This window comes from Gossypium hirsutum, chromosome A06 (genome assembly GCF_007990345.1).
Source record: "Gossypium hirsutum isolate 1008001.06 chromosome A06, Gossypium_hirsutum_v2.1, whole genome shotgun sequence".
Lineage (NCBI taxonomy): Eukaryota > Viridiplantae > Streptophyta > Magnoliopsida > Malvales > Malvaceae > Gossypium > Gossypium hirsutum.
In genome coordinates this window covers 9469938-9489366 of record NC_053429.1, presented here as the reverse complement: position 1 = coordinate 9489366, position 19429 = coordinate 9469938, and the positions used below count along the sequence as shown (strand labels likewise).

Below are 19429 nucleotides of genomic sequence, written 5' to 3'. Positions count from 1 at the left end.
CGACTCTCTTGGGTTTGATCCTCGGAATACTTTATACCCCATTGTACAATTATATTACAACTAACCTGTCACACTTGTAGACACCGCATGTTAGTATATTCTGATTATTTTTTTATTGTCTTTAACTATTGATTTCCTCCTGTCATTCGTGAAGGCGACGCGAGAGCAATCAATTATATGGTTTGATTACATGTTAAAGCTCACATTGTTGTTGTTGTGATTTATCATGTCTAGTAAGCTATGCCAAGCTAAGTTGCTTATTGTGCTTAATTGAAAGCTAAGGTAAGCTTTGTTTAATTCTCATGAACTTACTAAGCATCTTATATGCTTACCTTATTTGTTTTCCCTTTTCCTTATAGATCGTCACCTTGTGGAACACGCCAAGCCGAATTGTAACGACCCGAATTTTACCGTTACCGAAAAAGTGTATTTTTGGGCCTCCATTTCTGAAAAACGGATTCGTAAATATTTATTAAAAATATTTAAGAAGTAAAATGAGTGGTTAATTAGAGTTTAATTAAGTGAATTTAATTTAATTAAGAGTAATTAAGAAAAAGGACTAAATTGAATAAAGGATGAAAGTTAAATTGTAGATTAAAAGAAAATGAAGAGGACCAAAGGATGAGATTTTTATGTGTTAAAATATATATTAAATTATTATTATTAAAAGTAAAGTAAATAAAAAGGAAATAAAGGAAAGAAACAAAAGAATAAAAAGAAGGAAGGAAACAGAATAGCAGGAAACGAAACAGAGAAGAAACAGGGGAGAAAGAAAGAAAGAAAAGAAAAAGGAAAAATAAGGTTTTAAAGGTTCCAAGTTAATTTGGTAAGTCAATTTAGCCCATTTTCTTATGATTTTTGAGTTTTTTGGAACCTTAGAGATAAATAGTACTTATTTTAAGTAGAAATTTTGAAAGTCATTAGATTTCTAAGTTTGGTTCATGTTGAATAAAATGATGGAATTGGGGGTTTATTTGATAGAAATTTTGACTGGAATTGAATAAAGGATTGAATCGTAAACTAAGCTATAAGTTTTGAGTTTTAGGGATTAAATGGAAATAAATTCAAAATTATGAAAATATGCTAGAAATTTAATAGTTAAGTATGAGTTTGGACAAAATTTGAATAGAAATAAAGTATGAATTAAGATAGAAAAGTAAGAGAATTTAGTTAGGATTAAATTGAAATTAAAGTAAATCAACATTTTGCACTAAAACTGTTTTAGACAGCAGCAGTAGTCTAACTTTGAAAAATCATAAAAAATTATAGAATTAGAATTAGAAGATGAATAAAATATGAAATTAAATCTTATTGAGTCTAGTTTCTTATAGAATAAACGATATAAGCAATTGAATTGTAAATTATGAGATATAATGAATTTTGTGAGACAAGGTCAGAATGAATTCGGGTTCCCCTGTTCTGATTTTGGAAAATCACCAAAAATTGAATAAAAATAATTAGGGGCTTAAAGTTATATTTTTAGAATACCTAATGAGTCTATTTTCAGGAGAAATCAACGAGAATATTATCCGAGTTCTGTACTATGAGATAATTAATTTTTAGTGAAGAAGGGACGAAACTGTCAAACAGCAGAATAGGGGTGAATTTAAAGAATAAACTGTACTTAATGGCTAAACCAAAAATTCTGAAAATTTTATTGTAAGAAGATTTGTGAGTCTAGTTTCAGGAAAAATTAGCGGATCTTAATTTAGAATTCTGTAACTCAAGATATGAATTAGTAATGTATTAATGATTATGAATTGTATTAATTTCGTAGTCAATGTGGTACCGAAAATCTCGGCTAAGAAAGGACAAGACAAAGTCAACGGGAGTTAGCTCGAAAATTACGGTTTGTATTTCTATAATCCAAACCTAGTTATTAATTGTTATATTTTTTTATTCAATGCATTTAATAAATGTTGAAGTGAGAATTATTGTGTTTATAATGGAAATGGATTAATTTGGTATGTGATGAATTTATATTGATTGAATTAAATTGAATTATATATTATAAATATATATATGTGTGTGTGTGTGTGTGAATGAGATATTATGCAATTATGATAATTGAATTTTGGATAAATATTATGATAAATAATTAAGGTGGGAATTATTTGTATTGTGTCTTTATAATTGAAATGAATTGATTTAGTGTGTGATAAATTTATATTGAATTGATTTATGAATATCTGTTTTATTGAATTTATATTGATTGAAATTATTTTGATTGAATATATATTGATTAAATTATATAATATATATGATTTATGAAGAAATTTGAATATTGAATGAATGTTATATTGAAAAATATATTGATTGGAAATATGAGGAAATTGATATGAATATATGAGATTGTGATATTTGAATATTTGGTATTGAAAAGTAAATTGAATTGTATTGAATTATGAATTAATGTGCATAATTGAAATATATTTGTTGAATTGAATGAAATTGTATGAATTGTGAAAATCGGTAAATATGTGTAATTATCAGAATGAGATATTGATGAAAAAATTATTAAATTGAGAAAGTGAATGAAATACCCTATTAACTTGTCGGGCTGAGTCGGATATAATTAGCATGCCATAGGATCTGGAAGTGTACGGGATTTGCCGGCTTTACGAATTAGGCACTTTATGTGTTGTATTTCAGGCACCTCGTGTGTCGTATCAGGCACCTCGTGTGTCGTTTTAGGCACTTTATGTGTCGTATACTGATCAGGTACTATGTACCGTTTTAGGCACAATGTGCTGCACTGGTGTGTTTGGGTTGGAATCCATGTATCCGTCAAAGTCCGGGTTTGTTAATAGGGGTAAATAAGTGAAAGATAAATCGAATAAATTTGATTGATCAAGCTATTGAAATGAAACGAGAAATTGAATTGAGAATTGAAAATTTAGATATGAAATTGAAAATATGAACCAAAGGTTCATGAAGTGATTAGAGTTCGAATTGATGATATATGATGCCACTTGATGAATCGAAATGTGATTTGAGATATATGAATCGTATGTATATACTGAAAGCTATCAGGGATAGTAAGTTGATATGATATAAATGAAATTGACTGTTATTGAAATGAATTAAAATGGAATATGATTGATAAGTGTATAGTTGAATATAGTTTAATGATATTCAATTGTGAGTAAATTAAGGAAAGCTATACCGAGTAGTAAGTGAAAGAATGGAGTAAATAATAATGGATTTAGTTGAGAATTGAACAATTATGTTATTGTGTTTATTATATGATTTGTATATAAATTTATATGGTAAGTAGTTGAAATTTATCTATGAATAAATAATTGAATAATTGTAATTGTTATTATGATCTTAAGTATTTGTTATATTATTAATTGTTCGGATTATAGAAATACCACTGAGTATACCATACTCAGCGTACGGTTTGTTTCCGTGCGTAGGTTAAGTAAAGATAGTACGTTGAATCAGCATCCCAAGACGATCCCGAATTCATTAAGGTAAAGTATGTTGAGTATTGATAATGGCATGTACCTAGGACGTTTTATGAGAGTCATTTAGGTTATAGAAGTATTGATGAAATGAGTAAATTATGGTTGGCAACGGTATGTAGTATGAATTTTGAAATTTACTAAGAATTCGTAGTGATTCTAAATTAGTCCCGAATTGAATTTACTGTTCATATTGGACCGCGAGGGCCCATTAAAGGGACGACATCTTAAAACTAGGATATGTGTGAATATTTATTTTAATTAATGATCAGAATTGGACTGTACTGACTGGTAATGTCTCGTAACCCTGTTCTGGTGACGGTATAGGGTTAGGGGATGTTACACGAATCGTATCAAAGCTCACACTATCCTATCATCGAATCAGTAGTTTTTTAGTCATTTTGAGTCAAGGGTTGTGGCATGTATATATAAGGTGTCTTGAAATTATCTTGATGTATATAAGTTATGAATTGAAAAGCTTGATATAATCTGATGCTTATGGTAATGCCTAATTGGAATGTATATTTTGATTAATGTGCTTGAGGTATGAATCATATATGGAGTGGTTAGATATGGTTAAGTTGAGTATTCATTGAATTGGTATGTTTGAATTATGAAATAGTGAATGGTTAAATAGGTTGATGTTTTAGGCCTAAAAGCTATTACTGTCAAGTGTGCACTTATGTGCATGAAATTGAAGTGATTTGATTTGTTTCATTGTGGTAAGGACTAGGTAAAGATAAGTGTTTAGATGTTTTGGTTGGTATACCTAATGACATTGAAATGTTAGGTACAATTGATGGTTATGTGTTGATTGTTTTGTTAAGATTTTGAACTTGAATATTTGAACTTGATTTGTATGTTTTAGGTATTTTTTTGAGCCATTTGAAATTGGTACTTGATGTATATGTGATAAGGTTTGGTTGGAAATATTGAAATAGGTACCAAAAACAGGGGCCATGTGGTGACATCAAATTTTGGATGTCGCAACGTTGCCATTGCACTGAGTGACGTCGTGACAAGTTGAGACTTGTTGTCGCGACGCGACATATTGTGATGGCTACGTTGTGATGAAAGCTAGATGAAGTTGCGACGTCGATCCATGCATTTCTAAAACTTTGCAATTTGGTCTTATTTCGTGCTTGAGAGCTTTCATAAGCTCGATTAAGACTCAAAATTGATTGTTTATAATAGATTGAATGTAATCGGCACGTAATTGCATGTGTGAATGATTAGTTACTGTGAATTGACTGTAATTACTCCGCCAACTAATGTGGCATTCTATAGCTCGAACCCGACAATCAGGTCAGACGAGAGGTGTTACAATTGATGCTGCAAAAGACCCGGAAGACCAAGCAAAAACAAGCCATGAAGAAGCCTTTGAGCCAACAAAGATTATTTCCCAAATTCTTACAAAGATCAATCATATACTCAACATTATATTACATCTTTGGTAAAAAAATATTTGTCAAATTATCACTAGAATGAATTTGTTGAACTTTTATATCGCCTTTCTTCTCAAAATCATGAAGGAAGAATAATTTTGGTGAAATATTGATTAAAGGAAAAAAGTATAACATGTTTTAGACTCTCTTAATGGCAACATCACATTACATCTTTAAGTCAATGCACTCCAAATATACTAGTTTTTCTAATGTTGTGGTTGACAATGCCTTGATAAAAATATTTGTAAATTATCACTAAAATGAATTTGCTGAACTTCTATTTTGTCTTTCTTCTCAAAATCATGAGTGAAAAATAATTTTGGTGAAATACGTTTTGTTTTATCACCTTTAATGTAACCGCCATTCAATTGAGCTATACATGTTGCATTATCTTCGTATAAGATAGTTGACATTTTTTCCTGTAAAAAAAAATCACATATGTTCTAGATATTCTAGGTTAACAATCTTAAATATCCAACATCAACATAGTCAACTAATAGAAATCTTTAATCAATTAAATTAAACAACCCATACAAATGACTCCTCTAAAATATTTAAATACATGTTTAATTTCATTCTAATATCTACGTTATAAAGAAGAAGAATTAAATCTTTCTAACAAGTTTACAACAATTAACACAACTCGAGCCGGTTACTTTTCGTTGCACATCTATTAGTATCTTAGCCTCGTTAAATAAGGATGTGATGGGTGTTCGCTTTGCCGCCAACATATCACCCTAGTCTACACTTTTAATTTATAAATGTGACTTGATTCTGCCAAAATTAACTTATCTTCATCCGTACAATAATTTTGTCAAATGTATCAAGAGAACGTGGACATGGTTGTACCAAATTTTACCATATATAAAGAACGAATATAAAGTCTTTTAAATTATTCACAACATAAGATTGTTGGCATTCACTAAACCTTCAAATTCTCATGATAAATATTTGTTTATTATTATTAAACACCTTCGACTTAGTTTGGACCGATGAAAATGTTGTTTTATATTTGGGTGGGAAGGGGAGAGATTGGACAATCGAACCTAGTTTTTAGATAGTCTTTTAAAAGCTCAACAATCTGCTATATCAGCTAAGTAGCAGATCACAGTTCAGCAAGTAAATCAAACATGAAAAAGTTAATTAGTTAAAAGTCATCACTCAGAAAATTTTATATACTGCCATTCAACTCAACAAGAATGTAACTTTTAACAACATTGAACTTATTAGATCAAAATTTTAAATAAAAAAGGGAATTACGGTCAATCTTTTACAACTATAGACTATTTAGCATTATTCCATGAAAAAAAAAACTCATTTCCCATGAATTCCTATACAACTACTTGCCTTGATTGACACTAACCTCAGCAGACATGGCTGGAAGCTCTCCTGGATACTCAAATGCCACCACCCCCTCAGGATAGCGGAGATAGCAATGGGACAAACATCCAATACCTTGTCTTTGTTCCTACATATCTGAACAAAAATGTCCAATAAACCGAGACTATATCCAGATGGCCTCAAAAAATCCAGCATACTATAGCATGTGTTTGGATGAAACTGGTATTTGAGATATAGACCACTTTAATGACCACTCTCTTGCAAGTCCTAACAAGAAAATTCTGGCGTCAAACACCCTCCAATGCTTCAAGGTCTCTATTTCCAGTGGCCTTTCGACGCAAAAGGGCCTTGAAAATTGAAAAGACAGCAACCAATGCAATCTCCACATGATCAGAGCCACTCATCTTCACACGGACTTGCCCCATTTTCTGGCTATTTATATTGCCATTAATAGACAGCCTCATACCTCGTAATGGCCTGAACTCGGACTCAAAACCTCCGCCAAGGACTGTCTCTTTTCTAAATGAGAGAGCTGTCATAGTCAGGCTGAGATTATCATTTCTCACAGGGTAGTCCCTCCCTCTAAAACAAGCCTCAAAACTCCCACCATATGCCAGTTGTCCAGAACCCTCCATTAGCCCAGTATTCATAACAAACTTCACTCTCTTCCCCACCAATATCGTATCCTCAAGCTTAGCACCAACATAATACTTGTTTCGGAATGATGTCAGAGAGATTCCACAATCAGTAAAATTGTGCTTGAGGCTCCTCAGCTTTGCATTGCTGTGGACATTATACATAAGATCTTTACCAGTAGACTGAAGATCAAGTCCTAAAGAATAAGTAGGCCCCACAGGATCCACATACGCTACCGCACATTCAGATTGAATACTGAAATCACGCTTGTCCTTACTCATCTGCCCTGCAATTGAAGCAAAAACATTGTTTTTCACTTCCAAAGCTGTCTCCAAGTTTATTCCATCGAATCCAACATCATGATCCCATCCATGTGGATCAAGAACAGGTCTCGCAAGCAACAAGTCATTTGTGACCAGGCAGCGGTATCTGTGTACTGGGCAATCTGAGTCAAAACTTGGAGGGACTGCCATATCCGGTAATGGGACAGCCTCTGGAGCCACATTGTTTTCAGCATCATCACCATCATTACCTTCAAAGCTTTTCTCTTTGGAGAGCTTGCTCTCCTTCCGTCTGAGGCACTCTTCCTTCAACTGTTTCTTCAAATAAAGAGTCTCCCTATATTCCAGCTCATCAAGATAGGCTTTTTTCTGTGATTTAGTCAATTTTTTAAATTGAGACTTTGTCAGGATTTGAATTGAAGGCAATTGATCATACTCCTCTTCTGCTTCCTCTGAGAGGAGAATCTCATCAATTCCAATTTCTGGCTCAGCTGAATTTGATACTGACCGATGACGTAAAAAAGATGAGAGAAGATGAGGCAGAGAAGGCAACTGATTGTTACTTACTTGTCCTAATTCAATGCTGTCTTGAAACTCAAAGAGCTTGTTGGCATCACCAAGAACCTTGGTACATATGCATAATAACAAGAACTGAGATTTCCAAACCTGCCCATTTGGAAGTATATTTTCCCCCAAGAAATTTCTTTTGCACCGAGGGTCATTCTCCACTAAAAGTACAGGGTTTTCAAGCCTCGAGTCAGACACTGCCTGGTGAATATATTGCTGCACTATATCAGTGCAATGGTTCACATAAGATTCATAATTGACAGGGTACCCATTAGGTCCTTCAGGAAGTGCTGAAGAAGAATGTGTCATGACAAGGATAGTGTTAAACCAAATTGCAGTACCAAAAACTTCAGTCATAAGCTTCAAAAGTGGGAAATCACTATAACCCATGTTCAAGAGGTCAAGCCGCTCAAAATATAAAACAACGTCTGGAGGGGATCTTCTAATGAATCTCTTCACAGACAGCATAACCTTCCTATTCCTTCTCATGGTACTAGAAGATGAAGGTAGAAAACCAGGGGTATCAATGAATGTTACTTTAACCCCATGAACAGTTCCTGTGATCTCTTGAATGCAATCGGTGGCAGGCTGAAATGCATTTGTCTCAGTTTTAGGTTGATCAAACATAGAATTTATGGTTGCACTCTTGCCAACTCCTGTTTTGCCAAGGACAAGTATTTTAATAGAGAAATCTAATCCTTGGAGCCCAGATGCCTCCTGTTCCCTTGCTATTGTTTTGGCTCTCTCGTTTCTTAGGTTCACTCTCTTCAAATCTGATTCCCCTGCTCGTATCAAAGTTGCTAGGTGCATCCTATATAAAACTTTTGCCACCAGAAGATTGTCTTGAGATTGCCCCAAACGTAAGAGAAGACGCAAGAATGTAATCTGGAGATCCTCAATCTTAGCCAATGGATCCATCTTTTTTCTATTAGGACTACCATGCGAAATATTAGAACCTTCAACTAGGATTTGCTGCTGTGAAGTAAAAGAGTCATTATCATGAATGCTACTAGAAGGGGAGGATATATCAGGAGGCACTGACAATGCTACCGAACTGGTGGTGTGAGATGAACCTAATAAAATAGAAGACAATTTGCCCAGTTGGTTATGAAAGTCTCATAATCTACCTAGAACATTTTTTTTTTATTCTGCATCAAAATCCACTTCTTTAATATAGGAACAGGTTAAAAGATGAACTTAATGAGAGATTCAGAATACATTTGTAGTCATAAAGGTATTATCAATTTCCAGTTCAAAGATTACTCAAAGCATTATAAATAAGTTATAAAAAAGATTTGATTCTAAGTAGTGAAACTCCTATCTATTAATCTGCCAAGTAATCTGTTAAATAGCCAGCTCCAAAGTATATAATGTCACGTTCATGTTTGTTGCAGTTTGCCAAATTCGGTGAAGATATCCAAGCTTCCCCTTTCTCAAGGTTTAATTTGCTTGACTATGATTCTTCAGTTAATTTACTAGTTTTTTGTTTACAACAAACATGTCAATATCAATGACAGCCATCAATAAGCAAGTTTCTGACCTCCTAAGATCATTCCACCAAGTACCAAGGTCAAGCATTTAACCATGTAGTTAAGAATATCCAATGAAATTAGGTTATGAGAGGGACAAGAAAAAGAAAGAGTCTTACATTTTCTAGGGATGAATTAGACTTATAGAGCTATCAAATCGGAACATCACGCAGATATTAAATCATACCTTGGTCTTCTGATTCAAACTCTTGAGACGAAGGAGCCTCAGGAAAGAAACCGCCGCCGCTGCCGGACAGTGGTCTGGAGGATGCCAATGAATTGGATAGTACTTGAGTGAAAACCCAGTCTCGAATACCTTTCATCCTTCCTGAAATTTCACCAAAAAGGCTTATTGTTAATACTAAGCCTCAGACCAATACATTTTCCATTACAAGCAGGTACTAGTACGGAAAAATCCCCACCATAAAACATAAGCCGAGGTTAAAAAAATTTTATAAAAAACGTATTTCCAAATATTTTTATAACATATGAATCCATCGAGTAAATTTAAGATTTATATAAGTTAAAAATTAAAGAAAAATTCAATTGGAATGAATATTATAATATAAATTAAAGGAGAAACATTGAATCCCAGCAATATGAAATGTCAAAAAACAAAAAAGTGGGGATAACTTCATACCTAAAATGAAAAATAAACAGAGCTGTGAACTATACCCAAATTCAATCTCCCTGATAATTCCAAAGAAGAAGAAAAAAAGGCTCAGCTAGAATTCGATTCTAAGCAACAAAATTTACATCAGATTCGAATTGGCTGGTGCATCTCTGAGAACGGTGGTATCAGGCTTATTTGATTTGATTTAATTTAATTTAATTTAAGCTTTAAAAAAATTGGAATCGAAGGGTTATTTATTTATTTATTTATAAATTCCTGTAAACACAAGGAGGGGAAGAGACAGAGAAAACAAGAGGCTGTGGCTGTGAGAAGAAGAAAATTCAGATAAGACAGACAACGATAGAAAATAAGAAAATTTCCCACTTATTATAAAACAAATTTTATTGTTTCCTTTCGATGCAATTTTGGTCGCCAATTTCTTCTGCCCTACCCCCTTTTCTTGTTTCTTTTTGTTTTTTATTGGGATAATATTTCTTTTTTAACTTAATCATGATGTTTCATATTTTTATTCATTGATTGTATTAAATATTAAATGAGATTTTATATTTATCAGTGTTGATGTTAAATGTAACATTTTTTTTTGTTGAAATTCAAGATACGTGCGTGGTCATTATATTTTTTTTATGGAGATTTTTTGATAAAATTTAATTTTCATTATTTAGATTTGAAGATATAATGTGGGTTTAGATGGGCGGTGCATTTATCTGTGTGGCGGTAAGATTAGATACTATAACGATATTATAGCGTGAGACAAAAAATAAATTAAACGCAATTCACTGCCCATCTAAACCCACCCATAATATTATCTGAACCTTTTCTCTGAACTCCTGGCTTCATAACCCTTAAACCTAACTCATTTCTTAAGCTTTGAATCTTGCATTGAAACATCTTATAATTGCCTTTCAAATCATTTTATTGTACCATATTCAAGTTATAATCTCTTGTCTTATCGGGTCGAGAATTTTGACTCAACTCCATTGTTAATTAAAGTTGATATTGACTCTTTTGTTTGAGATGCATTTTGTGAGTATCGTCTTCTACAAGTGTTTAAGCATTTTTTGGATAAGAGAAAAAATATTTTAAATTAACCGTAAATAAGGCTTATTGTAAACCCTAAACCATATTTAGGATAAACCCATATCATATTTAGAGTTATTCTACTGGGTATTTGTGTATCTAAATAATGCTTAAACAATCTGCAGAAGATCAAACTTGAAAATGAATCTAATCATCTATGATAATCATGAAAACACACGTGCATCTGCAAGTCAATTGTGGTTAAATTTAAAGTTGGATCAAAATCCTCGATATGATAATCAATTGAAACTTGATAATTGCAACAACCCAAAACCCAACCTAGAAGTTTAGACCGAATTTCGGAGGTTACATTGGCCACCAAAAGTGGCAGAAACAAAAATTTTAATTCAAACCAAGAAAAACTTTTTGTTCATTATGTTTGAAACAATATTAAACCGGCGTCAAACATTCAAAAATAAAATCCATAGTTTCCAAAGTTCAGCCCAAATAACACCTTACGAAAGTCCAACATAAAAACTTGTACCACAATTTATATAGTCATTTTACAAACTGACTTAAAAATACCCGTATAAAACTTATGAGATTTTACTTAAACCGAATCAAACCATATCTTTCTGAGACCTCCGGTATGTCGAGTCGAGCTCCAAAACAAGAAATGTAACTGAAAGGAAAAACACTATAGAGATGAGCTACACGAGCTCAGTGTGACTCCGAAACATGAATAGATGGAAAAAGACGGAGTGACACAATAAATACTTCAGACAAGTATATGTATAAAAATATCACTTATGAAAATCTTAATCAGTATTTCAAATACAATATCAAACCACAAAAATGATGTTCCAATCATACACTATAATCAAAACATATTACATAACATTAACTATATTGTCAATAACCAAAAGTTCACTCAAACAGACAAAATGTTCTGACAAACAAACGTATATTCAGATGCGAACAAATGCACAAGTCAAAACCCACCCCACCAATCAAACACCATTTCGTCCATCTAGCACACTACGTAAGGGCTATGGTAGGCCCGTCCACCATGCACACCACTTAGAACCACAATAGGTTCATCCACCCTACACACTACAACGTGGAACAATGCCACTTGAGTAACTGTATATAGCTGAGCTGATATACGTATAGGATAGTGCGGTAAACCGCTATACAAAAGTATCGCAGTTAAAACTGCTAATTCTGTCTTCCTTCTCTTTATAGCCAGATCCCAAAATTTTCATGCTATGCAACAATGCACACATTATGCAGACAACATAAAAAAAAGGACATTAGCATTTTCAGTTGAACAGATTCAGATTTGATTACACTTGTATTCTAATATTCAGTTACGACAACAATAATAAACTCATACTTATTCATCACATAAACGAGCAATAAAATTAAAGCCCATAAACGCATATATATACACGAACCAAACTAAATCGAGTCCCAAACACACTTACCGAGGCTTGACCTAGGGTCGGATTACACAAAAACATAAAACAAACAGTTTATGAATCAAAACAAAAATTCTACAAAATAGGGCCACATGGCCGTGTGCCCCGGCCGTGTGGAGGCCTACACGCCCATGTGAGTAGCTTGTGTAACTTACTGTCCAAAAGTGCCAAAATAAAGAGCAGAGGAGACACGGCTGTATAGAGATCTCACATGCCCGTATGGGGACATAAACCCGTGTGGCCAGGTCGTATGGAATAAAAAACCATAGAAAACCCTAATTTCTCAATTGCACGTAGCTGTGTAGACCGCCCGTGTGCGGCACACGCCCGTATGGCCACTCGTGTGGTCACAAAACCGCACCAAAACAGATTAAAATTCGTGTTTTTGACATCAAAACGATCTCCATCCTTTGGTAACCCAGAAATATACTGAAATATGCTGAATATCATGCAATCCATCAATAACTCAACACTTAAAATCAACAGTTTCAAAGACACACCTTAATTCGGAATTGCAAACAATAAGCATTAATCGTTTCACCTCTACAATACTATTTTGACTCACATCCGATTACACGAAACACACTAGAGCAATCACCTTTGACGGAACGATAGATAACAAGTGCGTAAAACAAAAGAAGCAAGAAACAAACGAAATTGAAATTTGGAAAGAACAAAAAAAAAGAACAATGGGAAAGAAAATGAAAAATGAAAAAGAACGTGAAACTTTGTTTTTTTTTTTTTTTAAATAACTTTCCTTTTTAAAATAAAATAAAATAACATAAAAAAATAAATATCAAAAACATGGGTTTTTTACTAATCTGGGTTTAAAAATTTTATTATATACCAAAATAGGTTGTCAGATAGATTATTTACGAAAATAGGTTGTTTTTTTTAGTCGCGCCTGTCAGAGAGGAGTGACATAATATTTTAATAATAAATTTTTTAATAATAATATTATTATTATTATATTTTAAAAAAATCGGGTAAAAAACGAGTCGCACCTGACCCGTAGGCGCCACATGTGGCACATGCTGCAGGGGCGCCACACCCTGCTGCCTTACCATGCACTGTCATTAACCCTTAACCCTCCCCAGTGTATTGTCATGTCAATATGGGGAGGGGTGAAAGTAATTTGTATAGGACAAAAATTGGGGACCATATAGGGTCCCCCAAAATGTTTGTGCGTCCACGAAGAAGCAAAGAGTGAAAAAAAAAGAGAAGAAGAAGAAGAAAAAAAAAAGGTTAGTAATTTTTTATAATTATTTTAAAATTAAATTGTTAGTAATTTAGAATTATTTGATAAATTTTTGTGTTTGTAATTATTTTAAAATTAATTTATTAGTAATTTAAGATTATATATTCTAAATTATTTTGTTTAGTTTAATTTTGTTAAATATTTTGTTATAAATAATCTATTTTCATAAATAATCTATCTGACAATCTATTTTCGTATATAATAAATTTTTTAAACCCATATTAGTAAAAAAATCCGAATTTAGCAAAGAAAAAGAATTTTTTTTAAAAAAATTCTAATGAGATGATTATTGACTAATAGCAGGATTGATTTTGAAGGAAAAAGACACGATTTTTTTACCTATTTGGTATAAAAGAATTTATTATATATAAAAATATATTGCCAGATAGATTATTTACGAAAATAGTTGTGCAATAAAATTGTTTTTTAGTAGTGTATTAGTGTATTGTGATTTTTTTGATAATGTATTTTAAAAAATGATTATGTTATATAAATTGTTAGTGTTTAGTGATTTTACTGTATTATGATTTTTTAGAAATGTGTTTTTTTAAGAAAATAATTTTATAGTTATTTTGTGTTAGTAATTAATGATTATAAGTTGTTAGTGTTTATAGTTTAGTGTTTTATGAATTTTTAATGTAATTTTTATATAATGTAAATTTATATTAGTATTTATTTGATAATTTTTATTGATTGATTGATTAAAATTTTGATTAAATTTGCTGTTATATAATTTTATAGGTTGTGTGAAAGAAACTACTTAGGTATGTTTCAATTTCAATTATTTTTAATTCATATGTTTTTTAATCTTTAGATAATTTATATTTTTTTTATTGTATGTAAAAATGATGGGGAATTATGAGATATTTATCGTATTTTGTTTATAAAATTTTGAAATAATTTATTGAAATTTTTTAAATAAATTAAATAAATTTAATTTTTTTAATTGCAGATTTGCGACAAATGGATTCATTGATCGATAATAATAATCACATATCAAGTAACATTAATGAGATGGTAATAAAATTTTTATTTGATAGTCACATTATTTGTTGAATGAAATTATATTGTATTAACCATTTCGTTAATATAATAATGTCAGGTCGAGTACCGCGTATTGAAGGGCCGTATTCATAGTGTAGGGTTTCAGCCGGATGAACGCCTAATACCGTTCTTAAAGTTAGCCGGGTTTGGATCAGCAGCATTGATCCGAACTTTTAATCTACGATATGACTTGATTTCTGCCTTAGTAGAGTGATGGCGTCCAAAGACCTACACATTTCATTTGCCGTGTGGGGAGTGCACCATCACGCTAGAGGACGTTGCATACAGCTGGGGCTCCCCATCGATGGGAACGCGGTCACGGGCGTAAGTTTGATCTCCAGGCCGGCTCGCCTTTGCTATGACTTACTTGGACGCTCGCCAAGTGAAGGAAAATTTGCCACCTTGCGGTTTTCATGGCTAAAGGCCAATTTTGAGCATTTGTCGAGTACTGGCACTGAATTAGAGGTTATGCAGGCCGCTCGAGCTTATAGGAGGTGTACTCATGACGAATACACACGACAATGACGTCCACTTGATGTACTTACCGCTACTATCCGATTTGCATAACACGCGTTCATACAGTTGGGGGTCCGCAGTGTTAGCCATTTTGTACCGTGAACTTTGTCGGACGACAGATCCCTCTGCGGTGGACATAGGCGGATGTCTCATACTGCTGTAGTCGTGGGCGCTTTATCGGATGCCATTCTTGGCATCCATTAGTCACAATCATATACATTTCCACTCGTTAATAGGTGATGAATCTTTACGCGTTACAGCAATTAATTGTCTCTTTTTTCAGATTATATTGTTCTAACAATTTGTTTTCATAGATGGAGCATGAATCCAGGTATCGGGAGGTCATACATGGTTCCGATATACTGTCTGATGATTGAGAATCATTCTGGAGAGGGAGTAAGTTTTTCTAATATTAATTTTATTTTATTATTTTATCTCACTTGACCCACGTTAATATAAAAATGTTATGAACTATGCAGTTTATTTGGATGCCATATTCTGTTCCTGAAGTTACAGCTGTTATTCCATCGTATGCTCAGGTCCACTCACACTTATGGTGCATTAACGCACCCCTTATCCATTTTCAGACGGTGGAGTGGTATCATGGCGATCGAGTACTCCGACAGTTCGGTTGTATACAATATATCCCGACACAACCAGTACGATTGGATGCACAGCTACATGGCATGACTAGGAGGGGGAGGCATGGAACTATTGGGGAGATGAGCATGAACAATATATTACGATGTGGAACAACTGGTTTAGTAGGGTACCTCAGATGGATCGTTGTTTGGATCTGCGGCCATCGCCACAGTACCTACAGTGGTACTATGAGAAGGGGAAACCATTTTTATTTGGTGGACGGTCGATGGTAGTCCCCCCGTATACGACACGAATTGGGCAGCATTTACCACATCTGCATCATGCACCAGAGTCGGAGCCGGAGTCGGAGCCAGAGCCAGAGCCGAAACTACACTCCGGGAATAGTTCTTATCATCTAAATTTGGGAGGCGATAACTATTTCCCGGGCTCTTCATCCCACAGATATCATTCAGAGTTTCATATCTTCAGCCCACCATCGTACTCCGCTCCTTCCTGCTCGTATCCACCACAGTACTCTGCTCCTTCCAGCTCGTATCCACCACCATACTCCACTCCTTCTAGCTCGTATCAACCACCGTACTCCACTCCTTCTAGCTCGTATCCACCACCGTACTCTGCTCCTTCTGGCTCGTATCCATCGATATTCTCTACTCCTCCCGGCTTGTATCCACCACCATACTCTACTCCTCCAGAGTCGTATCTACCATCGTTCTCTACTCCCCCCAACTTGAGTTCATCGATTGCATTTGATATGGATGAAGAGAACGTTGACTGTCGTAATCGTCCGCAACGTGAACGTCGAGCTCCACAAAGATATACCCTAGAACGACACCATCAAACCATCAATTTTATGGGGTTTTGTAATATAAATAACTTCATATTTATGTAATGAATTTTATTTGCCATTTTATTTATGAATTTGAGGGTGAATTTTGGAATTACTTGGTTAAAGTATATAATAAGAAAAAAAAGAGTAGTATTAAAAAGAAATCAATTTTAAAATACTTAAAAATTAAAGAGACAAGACTTTTTCTTTCATTATGCAATGAACAACTTGTAATGAACAACTTATAATGAACAATATCTCAATTTCTATCCGATCGCGATGATTGTCCAGTGTGGTAGTTTCGGAGTGGGCATTTACTCTGATTATGACCGGCTACTCTGCATAATCCACACAACTTCCCGTCGGATTTCTCTCTAATGTCCATTTCGTTACGGATTCTGGATGATTGCGGACGACCTTTCGGGTTCCTACGCAACCCTTTGTCTGGGATAAGCTCAAAGTTTATCCAAGGAACCTCCCAAGTAGATAAGTCAAGAAGCACGGGAAATTCATTCTCCCATACACGCAACGTGCATTCAAGGGTGTACACTTCATCGATAAATTGATCTACATTAAGCGAGACTTTAGCACAAGCTGCCACGACATGTGCACAAGGATAATGAAGTGTCTGGAACCTCCTGCAATCGCAGCGTGTATTTCGGAGATCAACTCCGTAGGACCTAGGTGGTATACCGGGTCAACGGCCGATGGTCTCTATAACGCGAAACATTTCATTACATCGTGAATATACTTCTACATTCATCGACCTCGCCATCTGATGGTTTGCAACCATTGCATCCCTAACATGTTCGACAAAAACGTGCCCTGCCTCCATCTGGTTGACTTGTTGCTGACCCATTCTTGGCATCAAGGTAGCCAATCTGTAGAATGTAGCTGCGAATACAGATGAAATTGAAAGATGTCGCATTTTGAACAACACAGCGTTGATCCCCTTAACCAAGTTTGTGGTCATTTGACCATAACGAAAGCCCTCGTCAAAACTTTGAGCCCATTGTCATGGCTCCATGCTACCCAACCATTGTCGGAAAGATGTGTTCGTCTGACCTTCAATGTCACTCTCAAGTCGAGTCATCCTCTGCCGAAAAATGTGTGGTTCTAACTCGTAAGTTGTGTATGTATTAAAAAGATATAAGTTAAGTTACAGTCTCGCCACAAAAAAAATATATGTTATATATTGAAATGATAAGGTTATTCTTTACCTATTTTCACAAATTGTCTCTTCCAATCTGCATTCTTATAATCTCGATGAAAGTTAGCCGCAATGTGCCGTACGCAGTAAACTGATCTCCATGGCACACCAGAACGCCTAATGGCGGCAATTAATCATTTCCCTCTATCGGAGATGATGCAAATATTATCATTACTAATTACATACCTCTGCAGATTTGTAAGAAAGAATTCCCACGACTTCATGTTTTCTTTATCTACGATGGTAAATGCAATCGGTAGCACGTTCTTGTTCCCGTCTTGAGCAATCGCAATAAGTAAGATTTGTGTATATTTACCATATAGCCATGTCCCATCTACTTGCACAAAAAGCTTACAGTGAGGAAATGCACGCACACATAGATCAATTGTCCAAAATATCCGTTGGAATATTCTTTTACCAGATTGTCATTGCTCATCCAGGCCATAATAAAGTCATGCCTGCAACTTAATGACAGTCCCCGGTATGTACTCCCTCATTGCTGCAATCCATCCCTGTAACTCATTGTACGATGCATCGAAATTTCTGTACAATTGCTCCATTGCCATCTGTTTAGCTATCCATGCCTTTCGGTATGATACTCGATACTGGAATCGTACCTGCATTTCAACAATTAATACCGAAACTTTAATGGTCGGCATGTCTTCAACCATTGGCATGATGCATGTACAGATAGTTTTCGAATCAAATTTTCGATGATCTTCTGTCATTCGTGTTGAAATACATGTGTGAGGCCCAACAAATTTTTGTATCTCCCACATCTGAGACTTCTGGATAAATACAGCTCGTATCCTCCAATTGCAGCCTTCTGCCGATTTCCAACACTCTCCAATATATGATGTCGGTTTAGACTCAACGACTTTGTAGTCCACTAATATATTCATACTATACTGCTTAATGGCAAATATGCACTCTTCCTTACTTTCGAATCTCTGGCCCATGAACAACTCCTCAGGATCAGAATATATGGCCATCTGGTGAGCAGGTAGTATCTCAGGGTACTCCGGGAACTGGGCTGCATGTGCCGCATCGGGGTCTATCCGAGACATGTGTGCCTCAAGATTATTGTGTATCACAATATGACGGATCTGGTTCCTGACTAAAGACGCATTAATGTTTCCATCCTCGTTCACGCCTTCATCGTCAATATCATCTGGGGTATCATCCACGTCGGGATCACTATCAATATCGACTTCATAATCAGAAGGATCACTACTTCGGTATACATCATCACCACCCACATCAATCTCGGGTGTAGCATTAAGATCAATGTCGATCCCATGTGTAGTTGATTGACTACCAACGTATGATATCGGAACCACCATACACGGCTCTTGAGGTCCATCTTCTTTACCTAATGGAGTTGGATCTTCTGTTGACTCTACAACAGCTAACTCAGCAAATAAGTGAATCGGTGCATTTTGGTTGCTATGGCAGTAAAGAGCGACCATTGTCTCCACATCTTCATCGTCTACAAGTTCCATTTCGATGAATTTTATGGGATCCATCGAAACTGGAAACTTGTAGAAAATTTTCGAGATCCTTCTCCCACAACG

The 19429-nt window shown here is 34.6% G+C and overlaps 2 protein-coding genes across 3 annotated transcripts; one reads left to right on the top strand and one right to left on the bottom strand.

Moving 5' to 3' along the window:
- Positions 1–6073: 6073 nt before the first annotated feature.
- LOC107962577 (translocase of chloroplast 90, chloroplastic) lies at positions 6074–10409 on the bottom strand. 2 transcript variants are annotated; one of them, XM_016899020.2, is made up of 3 exons: positions 9942–10409; positions 9454–9594; positions 6074–8810 (listed from the first exon to the last, which is right to left on the bottom strand). In XM_016899020.2, exons 2-3 carry the CDS (start codon positions 9587–9589, stop codon positions 6541–6543), a joined length of 2406 nt encoding a protein of 801 aa, XP_016754509.1. In that variant the 5' UTR covers positions 9590–9594; positions 9942–10409; the 3' UTR covers positions 6074–6540. The 2 variants fall into 2 exon arrangements, with proteins under 2 accessions (XP_016754509.1, XP_016754508.1); XM_016899019.2 differs by having other exon boundaries at positions 9907–10336.
- A 4504-nt stretch (positions 10410–14913) lies between these two features.
- Positions 14914–16748, top strand: LOC107963257 (uncharacterized). Its single transcript, XM_016899820.1, has 5 exons — positions 14914–15194; positions 15531–15612; positions 15696–15755; positions 15911–16610; positions 16744–16748. The coding sequence occupies exons 1-5, from the start codon at positions 14914–14916 to the stop codon at positions 16746–16748; spliced, it is 1128 nt and encodes a 375-aa protein (XP_016755309.1).
- The last annotated feature ends 2681 nt before the right edge of the window (positions 16749–19429 follow it).